Source organism: Pseudochaenichthys georgianus, chromosome 5, assembly GCF_902827115.2.
Source record: "Pseudochaenichthys georgianus chromosome 5, fPseGeo1.2, whole genome shotgun sequence".
Classification (NCBI taxonomy): Eukaryota; Metazoa; Chordata; class Actinopteri; order Perciformes; family Channichthyidae; genus Pseudochaenichthys; species Pseudochaenichthys georgianus.
This window is the reverse complement of record NC_047507.1, coordinates 21,562,329-21,581,594: the sequence shown is the minus strand read 5'-3', so window position 1 is coordinate 21,581,594 and position 19,266 is coordinate 21,562,329. Positions and strand designations below refer to the sequence as shown.

At 40.3% G+C, this 19,266-nt stretch overlaps 1 protein-coding gene across 4 annotated transcripts; it reads right to left on the bottom strand.

Moving 5' to 3' along the window:
• Positions 1 to 23: 23 nt before the first annotated feature.
• Positions 24 to 14,825, bottom strand: pfkfb4b (6-phosphofructo-2-kinase/fructose-2,6-biphosphatase 4b). 4 transcript variants are annotated; one of them, XM_034082632.2, is made up of 14 exons: positions 14,711 to 14,825; positions 7,292 to 7,408; positions 6,264 to 6,360; positions 5,280 to 5,346; positions 5,097 to 5,171; positions 4,958 to 5,014; positions 4,713 to 4,834; positions 4,302 to 4,509; positions 4,072 to 4,218; positions 3,879 to 3,983; positions 3,649 to 3,778; positions 3,466 to 3,528; positions 2,966 to 3,030; positions 24 to 1,057 (listed from the first exon to the last, which is right to left on the bottom strand). In XM_034082632.2, exons 1-14 carry the CDS (start codon positions 14,751 to 14,753, stop codon positions 998 to 1,000), a joined length of 1,356 nt encoding a protein of 451 aa, XP_033938523.1. In that variant the 5' UTR covers positions 14,754 to 14,825; the 3' UTR covers positions 24 to 997. The 4 variants fall into 4 exon arrangements, with proteins under 4 accessions (XP_033938523.1, XP_033938521.1, XP_033938522.1 ...); XM_034082630.2 differs by lacking the exon at positions 14,711 to 14,825 and adding an exon at positions 9,041 to 9,266; XM_034082631.2 differs by lacking the exon at positions 24 to 1,057 and having other exon boundaries at positions 1,549 to 3,030.
• Between the last annotated feature and the right edge of the window lie 4,441 nt (positions 14,826 to 19,266).

Sequence of the window (19,266 nt, the reverse complement as noted above, 5' to 3'; positions counted from 1 at the left end):
TGACACGAAGCACAATGAGCAGATTTGGTTTCCTCAAAAATCGAGGGTTTATTGAATGTTTCACGGCTGGAGACAAACAAGGCATTTGGAATTATATTCTGAGCACAGAAATGGATAATATTACAGAAATTATACATAGTTCTTTTAAAAAAACAAACATGGTAATTCCAACAGAAAATGTACATCAAACAAACATGCGTGTACACAGTTCTTTTTATACTCCAAAAAGGCATTTGTTTGAATGATCACATTATTGTTCAATCGAAAGCGACTGACTTCAGACAGAAGATTTGTATTAGCATTTCACTTTATCGCCAAAATCTGAAGTCCAAAAAAATCCCTTTTGGTTTGAAAAAACGATAACTAGCAGAGCCTCGTCCCAAGAGGTGTGATACAGGACATCTGCTGCATCCGTGTCACTTCCGTTTACAGTGTACCACGTCCTGTGTGGGGAAAGGATTTCATCTTCACCTCTGGGATGTTTTAAGATTTATATCAATCTTTTTACTCAGAGTTTACACACTGAGAAAAATGGCGCTATTTTTGTATATAACATCTAGCGAAGGAAACGCTGTTAAAAAAACAAACACACCCTCTTCTTTGTCTTCTTAAACGTTTCTGATCTCAGGGATTTAAGACTTTCATCAAGAGTCTCTCGTAGTAACTGTCTCTTCACCGCCTTTGCCTTCTTCAGAGACACTTAGATTATATGGCAGTATACATTTCACAATATACAGTGGAATATAAATAATATCATGGAAAAAGGTGCTCAAAGTTAAGGGAATATAATCATTGCAACATTAAAAGTAAACCCATTTATCAAAAATATTAGCATATTCTTTAGTTTTTCTCACAGGGAGTTAAGCTACAGTAGGAGTTCAGTTCACAACAAAACAAGACGTATAAAAATGGATTACGTTTAGTGAAAGTGCTTTACAGTTTGAACCTTGATGCAGTTCAGAGACCCGGAGGAGGAGCAGAGGTCAGAGGTCAGAGATCAGAGGTGAGCTGGGACTGTCAGCAGAGCGTCTTCTGTCGTGCGCTGCGCTCTCACATTCTGAAACGGTGAGAAAAGCACTGCGTTAAAATCCTTCACTACAGTATCTCTGATCAAATGATCAAATGACTTTAATGAAGGCAGAATGCATGCTTATATCTAGTATTCCTTGAGTTTATGAATGGCTGCTGTTATAGAGGTTTTTACGTAAAATAAGTTTAAAAGTTAGATTTACTTTTAGCCAATACTTGCTCATGGTTCAGAATAAGTTATAGCACAGAAGTAAGCATTTTACTCTACAATCATGTATATATTGTATCCATTCATTACTTAACGCTTGATTGGGACACATCAAGTCTGGCACCCCCCCTCCCTTTGATACATGTACTTATTAGTCACTGTTTTTAAAAAAATAATGGGAGAAAGGAGGATTTTTCCATTTTGGACTTTTATATTTACAATAATCTTCACAACCAAAACAAAAACGTTACATTTCATGATAAATAATTTAAGCATGTGCGTGCTCAAACAAATGGTTGAAACTGTAAATGTTGATTTTATCGTCAATTATCTTTATTTAAGGTTAGCATTTCATTTTGGTGGGCATTGCAGATGAACCCTTCACATTTAGGCAGTAAACAGAGACAAAGTAAGAAAATAATTCATGTGCAGAAGAAAATTATGTAAATGTTAAAGTGTACAAAAAACAGGCTTTAATGCAAACTGGCAAACATACACAAAAACAGGGTGAAATTGTATTTTAAGAAATGATATGTAGGTAATGTTCTTATGTTCTCTCCTTCATTACACACACACACACACACACACACACACACACACACACACACACACACACACACACACACACACACACACACACACACACACACACACACACACACACACACACACACACACACACACACACACACACACACACCTCTATACTTGTGAGGCAGATAATTCCCTAGCCCCCACCCTTAGTCAGCACTTTAAACACCACCAAAAGTCTAAAATATGTCGTCGCTCCAGAGGTCGTAGTCAAACTGGTCCTCACAAATATAGATGTACAAATACACACAGCCGAGTGATTCCTCCTGAAACTGGATTCCAGTTATGCACTGAGATGTAAAACGTAGGCCCCGAGAACTCAACACACTGCAGCTAGTGAAGGAATGAAGACTGGAGGAACATCTTCACCAGTCTTGACACCACATTTGCAGCATTTAATAGAAAAAAGCCAAAACCAAAACCAAACATGTTGCAAGTCAGGACACAACAGAAGAACAGCTCGCTGTGGAGTCAGTGTTGGTGGAAAATTAAAGTTTTGATTTGACATTCTGATTATATGGTTTAATGATTATTTCAGATGTCTGCTGTTGGACTACTGATTACTTTGTTTGTATATTCAATTCTAAAGAGTCTTTCTATTAAGCGAATATAACAGTTTGACATCTGTGTGATTGACAGTTTCTGTATTTGGTTGTACTTTGCAGCGTTTTCTTAAGTAGCAGTGTGTTGACCTATTGGGGCCAATACAGAAAAAGACATGAGAACAAATACCCATCACAAAAGACAAACATGAGATGAGAAAAGGTCACTGCTGGCAGGATGGAGGTAGGAGCGTCAATGGTCATTCAGTGTCACAGTTGTCGTTCTGTCAGGAAACATCGGGACATGGGTCCTCTGCCATGTGTGAAAGATGTGCGTTCTCAGAGAGAGGAGGCTCCGCACTGACTGCTTCAGGTGGGAGATGCAGACTTAAAATGATGTAAGACATAGTGTGCTTCTCCAGTAATGATGAAAGTCACACACAGCGTTTAAAGGTGACGTGTTTACTGCGTGACATTCTCCCCTTTGCGTCCCCGAGGAGCTGTGTGGAAAACGCAGTGAAGCGAGTCACACCTGAAGGGGACTCAAGTGGTCTTCTGCTGAGAGACATTTCTGAGAGCTGCCTGTGAGACCTACCTCGGGTCTGTCTCTGTGTGTGTTCACCGAGTCCACGCCTAAATACACAGACTCCACTTTACATCCTGAGGAAGAGCACAGCAATTATTCAAAGTTAGTGGAGATAGCACGATACAAATAATGGAGATTCCCGGTATCATCAAATGTGATTATGACAGCAGGCGTTAAAGTGAAGATGGCAGTGAAACATGCTGAAAAAGCTTTATTACATTTGCATTGAAACACTGATAGGACAGGCATCTTTTTATGGTGAAAAACAATCAAACCATTTGAAATAAGGTACTCATAAATCACGATAAGGGTCCTCCAGCAAAAAAAAGCATGGTCATATGTCTATGATAATTACATTATTTTGTGTCTAGGTGTTTTTTATTTACCTAAGACTGAAAATAGGATTGTTTTTTAATCAAACAACATGGGATTTATACTGTATTGTATCAAAATTAATGAAGTTAAAAAGAATATATTGCAATCTAAGTCTTGAAAATGACAGAACTCACCGTAGGCCATGGGGGTCAACTTCAACACCGTGTGCAAAGGGCACTTGAGATAAGGCAACTCGTCTGTGGAGGCAGAGACGGAAAGCTATGAAACTTCTTTTAGGGTCAAGGTGCATATTTCTATTTACAGCTTGACAATACGTTGTAATCATGTTTTTAGTTCCTACTGCGAGTCTTTCATACCTGCAGTCTTGTCCAGGAAATATGCAAGAAGACACCGCATGACGGCCTGGTGACAAACCACCAGAACGTTCTCCTGCCTCTCCAGCTCCATGATCACAGGCTCCAGGCGCTGCACCAGGTCTTCATAAGACTGACAGAGAAACAGAGACCTGTCAGAATCACAGCACACACACAAATCCATTCCCCTCGTAAGAAGGATCCCCGGCCTTTAGGAAGCATCACGCTCTCACCTCTCCTTTGGGATAGCGGTAGCGGTACTTGTCTTGGTCTCTCAGTGCAAACTCCAGAGGGAAATGCTCCTGGATCTCCTCGTACATCATTTCCTCACACACACCCTTTGTTAAGAAGGGAGAATATGTGTTAAACTTGAGTAAACAAAGCTTAAAATAAGGCTGTTAAATGTATGTTGATGATTCAACGTACAGCATCTATTTCGTTGAGAGACTTCCACTGTTCGTACGGCACTCCCAGGCTCTCCGCCGTCTGGATGGTCCTCTTCATCTGGCTCGTCCACACTTTCAGATCTGTGATGTTCTGTTCCTGGATGAACTTCCTCAGACATTTGGCATACTAGAACACAAGATGAAATCCAATGAGAACAATCATTTCTCCACAAAACTTGGAGGACATTTGATCTCAGGTGTGACACGCACCTCTTTTCCTCTGGCAGACAGAGCAGAGTCTCCTCCGATCCGGCCCTTGATGTTCAGGTCGCTCTCCCCGTGGCGGCACAGGTAGATGGAGCGTGGCGTGATGTGGATGTTCATCAGGTAGTAGACGATCCTGCTTTGGACGTGGTCAAGGACGCGGTTCACCAGGAAACGACAGCCCACGTCGATGATCTTTATGTAGGAGAGATCCCTGGAGAAGAGAGTCAGTCACAGTTCAGTGTTTCCTGTAATGCCATTAACCTGCCAGGCTCTGCAGATGAAAACTAGCCTTTGTGGCTAAATCTGGCATTTTTACAAGACTGGCTCCAGGGCTCATGATAATGTGCATAGTCTCTTCTTAAGCAGATCTTGAGCAGAACGTGTATTCTTCTCTAAATCATCTGTGTTCCTCACCTGTCCAGAACCTCGTCCAGAGGCTGGTAGGACGACTCGTAGCACTTGATCCTCTTCATGAAGTCCTCGATGGCCTCCTCTGTGTTGCAGTGTATGTAATCTGGGCTGTCCAACTTAACTTGCTACACACACCGAGAGCGAGAGCGAGAGCGAGAGCGAGAGAGAGAGAGAGAGAGAACAGTTTTTTTTTACTACTGTATTTTAAGTGATTTGTATGGATAGAATAAGAAGAGAAAAAGGCTTACCACTATATTTTGTGCAATGACATCTGGGTCTTCACACACAGACTCCACAAAGAACACCTGCATTGACAAGATGTTATGATAAACATGGAGTCATGAAGTCAGGAGGAATCACAATCCCACGTTTCCTTATTTGACATACCTTAAAGCCATTCTGCTCAGCAAACTTGACGATGGTCCCTCTTCGTTCTCTTGTTGTATTTGTGGCATCAAACACCTGAAACAACAGGTAAAACATTTATTTAGGCAGCTCCAATGTACAGTTTATGAACTGATATTATTATCATTTGCTAAGGATAACTTAAGGACATCGTTAAGGACTCACCGCCACCTGTCCTCCTTCCACACTCAGGTACTGCCGGACATCGTTGAGTGCAGCTAACGCACACTGACTGTTGGAGGACATAAACAGCAAAGACTTCTTACTTTAATACCCAAATACATCCACTGCTGAATTTATTAGTTAAAATAACATTTAAAAAGGTAGGTAGGTAAGAATGGAGAAACCAGCTCGAGTGTGCTAGAATTTGAAAGTGCACAACCGGAAAAAATCTGCCCCTTCCTTGAGACTTCCTTACAGAGCCCCTCCTCCAACACACACGAACGCGCACATGACCAATGAGGGCACGAGATAAGTTTGTGCATGGAAGGCTGACAGGCAGGTAGGCCATCCAGTTATTTGACCCGGGCCGGCTCAGATGATTGGTCGTGCTTTTTACAGCGCCACGGCTTCCACAGATGACATTTTGTAATGTATTTATTGTCAAAGCATTTAAATGTATTCATTGCTATCGGGATGTTAAGAGCATTCCAAGTGTTTCTGAAGTGAATTACCTACCCTGCCTTTAACAAAACAAAGCCAAAGGCGTAAATTGTGGTATTCTATTATTAAACTAAACAAGCACGATAAAACTACAACACAGCAAGTGCAGATCATAACATACAAAATATCATGTGACAGACAATACGAGACAACCTTGAATTAAAAGAGGTTTACATTTCTGCTTTATTGAAAGGATGTGTTATGAAGATGAAGATATCTGGCACCCAACCCCCATCAATTTAAAACAATGTGTGCACATTAAAGGTCGAAGGTAAACTAGAAAGTAAAACATTTGGACAATATGAACTATGTTCCTTTGTGTTTTCGTTTTCACAAAGGAAGTTTAGGTTCTTAACACTTTATTCTTATTAAACCTTTCACAGAATTACCTACAGAATACTACTTGTTGTCTGATCTGCAGACACACCCCATGCTGTAGTGAAACAGCAGAGGTGGAGGTAGTTGACAGGCCTGCCGTAGACTTACCGTCTGATTTTCAACCCCTCCTCGTTATCTGGCCGGAAGAACTCAAAGGACTTGTAGATCTTCAGACACTCCCTCCGGTACTGGCCAACGTTGAACTCTGTAACATATTACAAAATTACGTTTTTTTACCAGACGGGAGCATTGCTGCTTTCCAAATAAAGTAATATGTGAATATACACTGACCAAAAATATAAACGCAACACTTTTGTTTTTGCTCCCATTTTTCATGAGATGAACGCAAAGATCTAAAACATTTTCTATATACACAAAATAACCATTTCTCTCAAATATTGTTCACAAATCTGAAAAAAATCTGTGATAGTGAGCACTTCTCCTTTGCCGAGATAATCCATCCCACCTCACAGGTGTGGCATATCAAGATGCTGATTAGACAGCATGATTATTGCACAAGTGTGCCTTAGAATGGCCACAATAAAAGGCCACTCTGAAACGTGCATGTTTGCTTTATTGGGGGGGTCTGGGGGGGTCCGAAAACCAGTCAGTATCTGGTGTGAGGGGTAGGGGTAGGGTTAGGGTAATGTTGTGAATCGAGTGGCCTTTGTTCGTCGTCCATTACATACGCCTGCCCATACCATAACCCCACCACCACCATGGGCCACTCGATTCACAACATTACCCTAACCCTACCCCTACCCCTCACACCAGATACTGACTGGTTTTCGGACCCCCCCAGACCCCCCCAATAAAGCAAAACTGCACGTTTCAGAGTGGCCTTTTATTGTGGCCATTCTAAGGCACACCTGTGCAATAATCATGCTGTCTAATCAGCATCTTGATATGCCACACCTGTGAGGTGGGATGGATTATCTCGGCAAAGGAGAAGTGCTCACTATCACAGATTTTTTCAGATTTGTGAACAATATTTGAGAGAAATGGTTATTTTGTGTATATAGAAAATGTTTTAGATCTTTGAGTTCATCTCATGAAAAATGGGAGCAAAAACAAAAGTGTTTCATTTATATTTTTGTTCAGTGTATCTGTGAATGTGTTAGTGGGGCAGCTATTACCTTTAGTTGGCACACCTATCCAGTTCAAGTAGCGTGTGAGCTTCTTTGAGATGTAGGTCTTCCCTCGAGCTGGAAGTCCAACCGTCACGATGAGGGTCGGGCAGTTTGTCATGCACACTGTGTGAGGGAGAGAGAGAAACACAGAGCTTTAAGAGATTTAACTCATTTCTGTATAGGTATTGGCTTAGCATGGCTTGTCAACATTGTTTCATCCAGCAAGAGTTTAATTAGTTTTGAAGACCGCTCATAATTACAGCAGACACTGAGAACACTTGTTGGCTCACATTGAGTGACAGTGACACACATTATTACAACAACTGAAACAGTGAACAAAACATATCTTTCTCTAGACCATGAAACATCTTATAACCCCTTTTGAATTATGTCTAATCAAGACTTGAGAATAGCTCTTAAGGAGACCTTATACTGAATATAAGGATGAGATTGTACAAGTAGAGCTCAGAAGGTTGAAACCTCTCACACACTTCTGTAAAAGCTGAGCAGAGACACACGCTGGTTCATTAGGACAGCGACGTGGAACAATAAGGCTCAGGTTGTTAAGCATTTCTTACTGGGCACAAAAGTCTTGGGGAATTTAGAAGCTGAATCTTTAAACGTTGAGGATGTTTTTGGAAGTAAATCACATTCTATTACCTAGATTTATTTGTCATTCTTACTTAAATATAATAATTTTTCTAGGTTTCCTTTATCATTATTTAGGGATGTCAAACATACAAGCAATGAGAGCATTTGAGATTCTGCAGGCAAATACGTCTACTTTCCATCAACATGTTTTTGGTAATACAAACAAAGGCCAAACCAAATGCTAATAAAAAAAACTAGTCACATCCATATAAAGGTCACAACCCTAAGCACTTCTGCAAATATCCCTGCGGGACACTTCCTGCCCTCACTGATCAAATGAGACAAAGGATTAAGGATTAATGTCTAGAGAGACTCACAATAATAAGAGATGAAGTTGAAGCACAGAGTGTTTAGAGCCAGATACTAGACTGCTTGTGATCGCAGAGCTTGACTCAGCGAAAAGCAGACCGACCTGCAGACTGAGATCTGAAGCCCAGCTGGAGGCGTGTGGTGCAGTGGATTGAGCGTTGGTGTTCGGATCAAGGGGTCACAGGTTCAAACCCCACTGCAGTCAGTATGTCGTTGTGTCCCTGGGACACTTCACCCCAAATTGCCCCTGTGGGGATTGCCCACAGTATTGAGTAGTAAGTCGCTTTGGATAAAAGCGTCTAACAAGTGACATGTAATGTAATGTTCCCTCTCTCCTCCACTCTCTCAGGTCAACACACATCAGACAGGAAGGCTGGTCTTGAGGGCAAATGCATGTATTTGGGTCAAATGTGTCATATGACCAAATCTAATTCACCGAGATTGCAATTCAAATGTACCTCCTCCATGCCCGTATTATAAGGGGGGGGGGGTAAGATTATGCAACACTTACAAAAAAAAGGAAAAAGGGCAGAAATATTCAGCACTTATTTGACTGCGCATGGTTTTAAACAAACGTAAATATCACATATCGGAGTAGCTTTAAAATCAAAGCCTGACTGACCAAGGATACAATAATTAAAAAAAAAAAAAAAAAAATATATATATATATATATATATATATATATATATATATTAAGAACAAAATAAACAAAAAATAAGGATGTGATCAGCAGGAGCCCAAATCAGCTCCCAGTCCAATCCCTGTGCGGCTCGTGCCAGTCCTCCGCATCTTACCGCCTCTCTGCGCGATGTGCGCGCTCCTGCACGGCATCCAGATCTTCCTCAGCGGGTTCTGGGTCAGCTCCCGCGGGGAGTTCTCCAGCATGAACTCTTCGTTGTCTAACATCCTTTAGGTTGGTTCACTGATGCTGCCCTGCTAGCGGTGAAGTGAGCGGTGGGCTGTAGCCCGGCGGTCTGGTGCAGCAGGCTGCCGGGGGATGGATGTCATATCAGCTGAGAAACGGGAGTTGATCCACTACCGTAAACACTAGAGGCGGAGCGCAGCGAGATTTGAGGAGCAAAACAAAGGAGGGACAGGATGTGACTTTGCTTAAGCAGCAGTTCACTAGTGTTATTTTAACCCCGAGCAACTCCCTCAACTATTTAAATAAATACCACACATGATGGACAAAGTATCCTAACTCAAGGTATACTTACTATTTTTCCATGACATTGAAAGTACAAATAGGCTAATCATATAAAATGTCAAAAAGTCGCCAATGCACAACTAAAGGAAACCATTCTGTCAATCACAGATAAGATTTGATCATGTAAAGCTGTTGTTCTTTTTGTTATCTTTTCACATATTTCAGTCGTGTGACGCTTAGGACTTTACTAAACTTATTGAGATGTAAAACACAACCAAAGAAAAGCCCTGAAAATCCTTCTCAGAAATATCTCAAGGAAAACTGACACAATATTACCGTAATGTCACACGGAGTGAGCAACAATAGCAGAAAAAGGCAGACAGTGAAAAACAAGCGTTCAGCTGTTGACATGCTGCACACATGGGCAGTGAATGCAGCTGATAAATTAGCCAATCAGAGAAGAGACGAGAGGTCCAGTAGCCAATAGGAGAGGAGGCTCTGGGACATGGAGGGCGTGATGGCTGGGAGCTCACATAAACATCTTCAGTGAAACCGCCTGCACACGACCCCGCCACGAGCCTCACAGATACCAGCACACAGCCTTCCTGTGGCAAAAGTCATCAACAACCTCTACATAAGATGAGGAAAACATATTTAAAACAATGGATGATGAACCACTATTAGCTTCTTTTTTTTTAAATGACAATAACTGTTCATTTAATGCAATTATTCTAATTATCATAACCTTTTGCATACTTTTTTTTTTTAGAGAAAGTCAGCCACCAACAGTTGCTGTGCAGGTCAATTTCGGGTCGAAACTAATGTCTACTAGATCTGCAAAGATTAATTGATTAGTCATAAACTATTAAATTAATCGACAACTATTCTGAAAATCAATTAATCGTATTGATTCGCTTCAGTTCTTCAAAATGGAGGATATGCCGCTTTATCACATTTTAAATACATATACATTCAAAATCATTGGGTTGAGGGAAGGTTGGACAAAAGGAGCCATTTCAAGATGTCCTTTTGGCCTCTGATGAATCATAATGGTAATTCTGTACTATGTTATCCGGACATTTTCAAAAATAATGACTCCATTAGTTATTACAAATAATCAGCAGATCATTAGATACATCCATAAACTGCAAAATAGGTTGCAGCCAATAACAACAACTTACCACAGACCAAGAGAGCACCGCCAAGTAGCTTGTTTTGTCTGACCAAACATTTAAAACCCAATGCATTCAATCAGCAAAGATATAAAATAACAGAAAACCAGCATCATGAAATTGAAAATGTATGAATCAGCAAATTGTGATAAATGGCCCAAACTATTGTCAATACATTTCCTGCATATCAACTAATTGATTCATAGACAAATAATTTCAGCAGCAGCAAACCTATTATCTGTTCTCTAGCATTTAAGTATTGCATACAAAACACCTTTGTCATGATTTGTTTTTGTTTCTACACAGCAGTGTGTTGGTCAGAAGCCAAAATATGTGTGAATAGCATTTGTACACAACCAAAACAATATGAAACTGGAGAGAATGTTGACTACAGCTACACAAGACAAAAAAGGTCCAGTGCAGCAGCTTTGCACAACACTGACCAGAAGCCACAAGTGGTTCAAGTTTCACTTTCAACTGATGACTAAATCATGTCAATTTTATAACACTGAGTTGTTGGGATATTTAATTGTTTTGTTATTGATGAAGCCTTATGTAGAGTCAGAGATGTAACACCAGGGGGAGCTGCCGACTCACTTCTAGGCCAATTTTTTACTCAACTGATGTTGACATTAAAAAAAGGTTTTACCCTACTGGCCGCTGTGTTATCATCAAACATCTACTGCGACAGTAAACACACTCAGAGGTCAGACGAGATTCAGCATGTCAGCAGGACTAATCCCACCAACAACACACTTCACCACAGACACATGCACATGCACCCACACCAACACAGGAACGCACATGCATTATACTGTATATCCAGTGTGAAGTCTCTTCGTTTGACCTGCTTTAACATAACATTTAAAATAAAAATGATTTGGTTGCGAGTTAGAATTAAGAGCTGGTTCCCTTTAAGAAAATAAGATCTGTGGCAAGCAAAAGTTTATGATACTTTTGTTCAGCTAGATACACACAAAATAAAACCATACAAAGTATCTCTGTTTTCACTGTCTTCATGACATCGTAGCTTGATATTACCTAATTTACAGATTTACAGACTAAAATAGTGTGTCATATTAGTGTCAAGTACCAACCTCCTGTCTATTTCCATGGACTCTTATCTATTTTCATGCACTCTTGTGTTTTTCTATTTCTGTCTTAAGTATAATATGTTGTTTTGCAATTATAGAGTATACTTTATATATGATTGATATTTGCTTTAAGATAAGTAGCATAGTGCGGTTATAACAGCTTCTGCTTTTAGGAAGGACACAGATTGTGGGCAATAAGGCCTTCATTCAGTAAGCATTTAAATACATTTTAAAATATAGACTGGGTTGAGGTGAGGGCTATGTGCTGGCCTGTCAACTTTCTAGTTGAGGACCAACACATATTGGAAGAAAACCTTTACTTTTTAAAGATATCCCTGTTCACAAAAAATGCAGAGCACTATTTCCTAAAATATTAACATTATGCATGCTGTACTATTTTTTAAATAAAAAGGTCTCTAGCTCAAACCATGAAAAACATACTCACAATAAAAGTATGCAGAAAGTTAAAATATAGCTCAAGGCAAGGCCTTAACCCTGTAAGGCACCCGGTTGTAATTTTAACAGCTGGTTGTATACAGTCCGACCAAAAAGACATGCATTTGACAAAGATATAAGTTAAAGAAAAATAGCAAGCACCTACAGCGGAGAAGAGGCAAACAGAGAATGGTTAATATTTATGATTGACCAATGTCTTAAAACTTGGATTACTTGATTATCAAATATATTGTTAATAAGTTTGGTGTCAACTATGATTAATAGACTATTATTTTGTAGTGTAATGCAGAACTGATCTATATGTTCGTTTTGTGTTACATGCCAGGGATGACAGAAGAGGAGGTTTCATCTGAGCCAGAAAGATCAATGTCTCCATTGGACAGAAATGTTGCAACATTTGCAAGCATAAACACAAATAACACAAACAACCTCGCACTTAAATGCTCCCACATGTCAAAACATCAGCAAGATCATTGCAGTGAGCAGGCGTACATAGACTGAGTTGGCTTTACTTTATTTAAGTTTAGCATTTCATTTTGGTGGGCATTGCAGATGAACCCTTCACATTTAGGCAGTAAACAGAGACAAAGTAAGAAAATAATTCATGTGCAGAAGAAAACTATGCAAAGGGAAAAATGTTAAAGTGTACAAAAAACAGGCTTTAATGCAAACTGGCAAAAAAACAGGGTGAAATTGTATTTTAAGAAATTATATGGCTACACAGGCTGCAGCTCTGCCTGGGCCATGGAGCCTATAATGAGATTCTGAGCGAGCGGGTGAACTTTCCCCCAGATAGAGAGCAGACACAGAGAGGGAGGGAGAGAGAGAGAGAGGGAGGGAGAGAGAGAGGGAGGGAGAGAGGGAGGGAGGCGCAATGAGCCAGCCAGAAAGGATGGGAGGGAGTGTTTTATTGTGATTATTTAGAGAAGTGATCTGACGGAGATAAAAATAAATATGAACATTTTGAGTATGACAGAAAATGGGAGATAGAGAAGGTTAATGTACTGCAGCTGGCATGAGGGTAAATATCCTGCCCTGCCACTATGGAGTGCACGTCGGAAAATAATCTGTGATGGTTTGCTGCACCCACTGAAGCATATTTCGCTCCGTCCGCAGTTTTAAACACAGTTAGGACAAAGCTAACTCTATAATTTCACAAACAGTGACTTGTTAACATCCCTGTTTACAGCAGAGGCAGCTTAACGTGCTGGTTGACTTTAGGCCCATACTGAACAGCTAAAATAAAAAGCAGTGTTTGTACTTGACCTTAAAATAACTGGGCCAGGCTCTCCCTCGAATACACATGTAGCATCTTCTAGCATGTTTTCCCTGTCTTTCTGCTTAGCCCCACCTCTCTATGTGGCAGACTGACAGCAGAGCATATTCTGCACACCAACACTGAGCTCTGTTCATCCCTCGTACATCTGCCACAACATTTTAAACCTCTGTGCTCATATGCGTGCAAATGTCCGTGTATCGGTCCCTGGAGTAAGACAATCTATCACGGACTTGTTGGATAGACTTTGTCCTCTCTGCAATATGACAGTACAGTAACACAATGTTAAACAGGCCCTCCAGGCATCATCAGAAAAAGAGTTACGGAAAAGCCATCACCCGAGGCCCTAAATAACATATATATATATATATATATATATATATATATATATATAGTATCTGCACTGTTTCAGATGTAATTCATATGCAAATGAAATCCTTTGTAGTATGTGAAGTATTCATTGAGCATATTAATAGAATAGTAGGTTGGGTTTGACAGTATGCAAAAGTAAAACACAAACAAGTTTAGGCTTAAATGCCAACAGTAACATGCAAATATATTTGACATAAGCCACTAAAAGTTCCACTGCTGCATATTTTGTATCAATTGGGTTTCTTACAATACAAATGTGTAAGTCGCATTTTTAAGCTACAAGTATCCCTATAACAAGACAAAAAACGATTAAAAGCAAGCCTACACTATCCTTTGAAAACAAAAACTCTTAAAAGTGCGTTGAGGTTAAGATCTGCAGTAAAACGAGCCTGGAGGTAAGGTGTTTAAAGATGTCCATCTGACCTACTCTCACCTCCTTCCACATATTATGTCCTCACATCAGCTTTAAAGTAGCAAAAACAACTAGATATTTCTCGAACATTCTGCAGTTGCAACTTCATCTCTCAGATCTGCCATCTCGTGGTCCTTGACCCGAAAACAAACAGTCGTGTTTACATCCTCTCATTAACTGTTCTGTTAGCCCACCAGATAGCTTGCAGGCTAGCTAACCAGCAGCTGCAGACAGGCTTAGCAGCAAATAGGAAGATGCTTTAGCTACTTAGGCATCCCTGTATTTGCATACTATGTATTTACTACACGAACGCAGTCTGTAACCATGTTTCCTGCTGCAGCCTGACCCGTGTTTCCTCGGTATTCAGCCCTGTCAGCTCTGGAGCATGCCTACGTGACAGAGACTTGTTTACTTCCTCAGCCTGCTAGCCCAGCTGCTCTGTAGCACTCACTGCACTCTATGTCGACTTAAGAGAGTTTACAGAACATAAATAAGAAACAGAAAAGTAAGATCTCAGTGGGAGTTTGCACCCTACCTGCCCTGTCCCGGGTGTTTCTGGAGCGACAGGAGCCCCTCATGGTCCCGGTTTTTAAAGCCTCCTCTCTCCAGCGTGTTGAGCATAGGTGGTGAGCAGAGTGAGTCCTGCAGCAGCGCAGCAATGAATGGAGAGAGAGGCGCGGGCTCATATCGCCTACATACGCACGCATGCACGTGCACAAGCACAGCCACTTGTTATTGTTTTGCTTTGCTCATGTGCATCCATCTACCCTGGTTAAATATGTGTAAACCCTTTTTTTTATGTCGGAATAATAATCGGTATTATATGCACCAGCCAGTGCATGAAGCTGCCCCTGAACACCCAGAACACATTTGATTTGTAATGTTTTATAGCATTTGTATTGATTAAATACATTATAAAACAAGAAGCATTTACACACAATCTTCAGGCCATGTCTTTAACTGGAATAACGTCAAAATGTATAGATTTATTTCAGTTTAAGGGTGCAGATTATTAAACATTAAATCACAAAATAGTATTTTAAATGTTCTGGTATTTCCTGGTTCCACAGCCTGTAAGGTAAGAACTGACACAATTCTGGAGTGAAACAGGATTTGAGCTCCTTCAGCGTCAGGTTAAGGGATACTACATATGTTATGATTTTGGATTGCTTTATTCGTTTATTAGTCTTTAGATACTTTTGACCAATTCCACATTTTATTCCTATTGGCTTTGTTTTAGGTTTGTTCTTTTTCAGTGATTTTGTGATTTTACCTTTTTCTTGTGTGCATTTCTTCTTCTCTATTCAACTCAAATAAAGGAAATGGATGAAATTGAAATTAAGTGAATGGAATAATTAAAGTTTTGCAGAAACAAACTTATAATAAAAGCATGTAACCAGGCATATTACATCTAGTAGTTGGATTATGAATATGCTTCCTGGAGGCGACAGTGTCTGATTAAAATGCAGTGACATGGGGGCGCAGCAGTAACTTGTGTTAACAGCTTGATTCAGCTATGGCCTTGTGAGAGAATAAGAGATAAGAGTCAGCATCTCACCATATCACATACAATTTAAATGAGTGTATCACAGCTCAATTCAAACAGGAGTTTCTTCAAAAGGTCTTGTCGCCGTTAGTGTCTGGCTCCACATCTGCACTTGTCTTTTGCATCTGCTTTTGTCTGAAGACTTCCCTCATGGCATTCAGAATAAGGTCCCCTTTTTCTGTAGCTGTTGATGAGCCCACCTGATACCGCAAACAAAAGAGAAGATCACTCACCAAACATTTTACATTTTCAAATGTACACAACTGGAACATCAGCTTACAGGTTTGAAACTTGCACTCTTTCTGATCCTCTCTGGGAGAACTGGAGCGGGAGTAGATGGAGGAGGAGGAATCTGCAGGGGAATTGTACTCTGATGTAGTGAGTCTGTCCACATTGGTGCCGGCCTGGGGGTGCTGCTGCCTTTGGAGGGAACCGGTGGTAAAGGCCCTTTCTTCAGAGAGAGGGAGATGGAGGCCCCTGCAGCTCTTGGCAAAGTGTGAGATACTGGGCCTGTCAAATATGCAAAAGAACTGTCTTAACCCTCCTATTGTCTTCGTTTCCCCCCCTTACTTTGATGTTCACGGTCAAATGTGACCGGTCCTGTTTTAACTGCTATTACATTAACATAAAAACCATTAATCATCACCACATTTCATTTAACACCCTTTCAAACTGTACATATTGTATCAGACTACTGGTATACATGAAAAACTGCAGTAAATATACAAGAACAGACACTGAACACGTATTGCATGTGCCAGGTGTGATCCATGTGGGGGGATGGGCACATAAGAGCGGGAAATGTGTCAAATTGTTCTGTGTGTGTGTGTTTGTTTGTGAGTGCCAGGTGTGATTCACATGGGGGGATTGGGCACATAGGGGGGGACGGACATCTATAGTGTGTGTGTGTGTGTGTGTGTGTGTGTGTGTGTGTGTGTGTGTGTGTGTGTGTGTGTGTGTGTGTGTGTGTGTGTGTGTGTGTGTGTGTGTGTGTGTGTGTGTGTGTGTGTGTGTGTGTGTGTTTATCTGATCCGGATGGTTATTAATTCCTTTTCTTTATGGCGGCCATTTTTGTCCGGGAACACCATGGGTGTTACAAAGTTGACTAAATCATCCCAAATTCAATGAAAGTGGTGATCATAAAGCCTCAATGCAATCGAATGTAAAATAAAACAGTTATGATTGATGAAAGTAGTACATCGGTCAGATTTGACCCGAAGACAACAGGAGGGTTAAAAGATCTTTAATTTTGTTGCATAAAAAACACAAAAGAAGCAAACACTACGAAACATGTTTTCCAGATAAAGTACCTCTGTTCCTCAGCTCTCTCTGCACAGCCTTTAGTCCTCCAAATTGCTTGATGATGCAGTCGACAGCTTCGGCGACGTCTTTTTCTTTCAGATCTTCCTCAGTGAGGCTGGCCTGCATCAACAGCCTCCTCATAGCCGGGTCCAGATCCTTACATTTTTCAAGGAGGGAAACAGGGAATGGACTGAATTAGTGTGCTGTTTCCAGAATGTCTAATCACAGTTTGAGTCTCACCATTTGACTTATTACCGTGGATGTTTCCTCCATCTGAAAATGTGGCTCCTTGTCTAAAAGGTCCAGTGGCTTAATTGTACTGAAAGACAAAGTAAACCATCCCTTTAATCCACCACTCTCTTCACCTCTTTACGTCTATGCCTTTTAACATTTTTGTCACCCAGAACTATGCGGATCACTTGTGGATTTGTTTTTGTTTTCAACATTTGTTTTTTCACTCATCATGGTCATCTTTTCTGAAAAACAGAATGCGTGAAATTAGAGGAAATGAAAAGTGACAGAGCTGTTTTCACCTTCACATTTGAAGTGTGTTTATCATGTTACTGCTGTTATTCTCACCTTGGTCTCTTTGGACAGCCTCGACGGACAGAAGGAATTCTTCTGCCTCTGGCTCATTTGCAAAGTTGAGGCCTACCTGGTTGCCCTGTTCAGACATAGTAAATCCATGAAAAAATACTCAAAAATGTATCACCTGATGGATGATACTTAAAGAATAGATAGATCGGGATATAATTTGTGTTGAATTATTTGAAAGAATAATTGTAATGTTGCAGGTGGTTAAGGTGGAGCCAATTTCCAAAATGTACTTTATTTGTTATTGCAGGGCAGCTTATTCCGTTATAACACATTTAGCAATATTGATTTATACTTTATATTAATAAACTTAATCTGCAAAGTAACTAAAACTTTAAAATACATGAATAGGAGTGAAAAGTAAAAATATTGACTTAAAAAATGCTGTGGAGTAAAAGTATATATATAAGTAGAATAAAAGATATATTCTTAATTTAAGGGAACCTCACAAATCTATTTACTGAAAGCATTTAATTTATGTACTTATAGTAACATTTCAGCACTGAATCTAATGAGCGTGTTGCATTCACTGATGCTTGCTTACATCTGCAGGGAATGTGTGGAAGAACTTGCAAGGTGCGGTGTATTTGAAAGGGATGTACAGCTCCTGCTCCCACAGTAGCATCGCACGCTTTGTTCAGGAAAAGACACAGGAATGGTCAAAAGAAAGGAAAAGTGAAAGGGGTTATAAGCAGATGTTGTACTGTAGAATTGACATTAGGAAAGGTACAGGGACACACAACAAGATGTTAAATGTAATTGCAAATCAAAGGTGTACGTGAAGTAACTCTAATCAGTTCTGCAGTCCGTCTTACCTTGACACAGTACAGGCGCAGGAAGTAGGTGTGGATGGAAGTATCCTCGATGAGACACACAGCGCCACAACCCAAACAACTCCAGCCGGGACTCTCCCCCCCGGTCCCTTCAGACACCAGAACCTGAGCTACTGTGGACTGGATCAGCTGCAACACACCAGTACAAATAAAAACTCAAAAATGCAATGATAATCTTTAACATACTTAATAACCAAAGCAGGCTAAAAGGATTACATGTGCTGAGCTGTTTAAAAGCCTCTTCTCTGCTGGTGAAGGTACGAAAGACTTTTAAGTCCCACCAAGCTTTCCTGATTGGGAATGCGGTTTAGTCTGTGTTTGGGCATCTTCCCTACCACAAGAAACATATTTTTGTACTGGTATTTTGTATTATCCACAAGCCCTCTCCTTTTCTAAATGTTTAACAATCCAACCACCAACCTGCCTTCACTTTCATTTAGCTTTTATAATGTATGATATAACAAACAACTCTTGTCTTTTGATGCATTCTGCTTTAGTTTCAGAGGCAACTTCTCAGACGGACCATGACCTCTTTCAAGAGGGCATGATGCTGAGAAATTATCCATTTAACTTTGTATTATATAACAGCCCAACATAAACGTTGTTACCTTATTTAGTTCCCATGTGTGTGATTTATTATTACCAATAGAGAATGAAGGTGCAGGGTTACAGTTGATCCTTTTTTTCCTATTTATGATACACTTTGACATCTAATGTTCTAATGTTATACTGACACACTGAAATCTGTCTGTAAAAACAACTGCTATCTCTTTTTACTTTATTCTGACACCTTTATTAAATATGCAGCTGCCCTTT

What these genes read in the sequence shown, in the direction of transcription:
- pfkfb4b (XM_034082629.2), bottom strand. Translation starts at nt 9,152, where the DNA reads ATGTTAGACAACGAAGAGTTCATGCTGGAGAACTCCCCGCGGGAGCTG. An exon ending in GCACATCGCGCAGAGAGGCG is followed by an intron (nt 7,409 to 9,040) that starts GTAAGATGCGGA and finishes TCCCTCACACAG; the next exon opens with TGTGCATGACAAACTGCCCG. An exon ending in TTTCCTGGACAAGACTGCAG is followed by an intron (nt 3,529 to 3,648) that starts GTATGAAAGACT and finishes CTGCCTCCACAG; the next exon opens with ACGAGTTGCCTTATCTCAAG.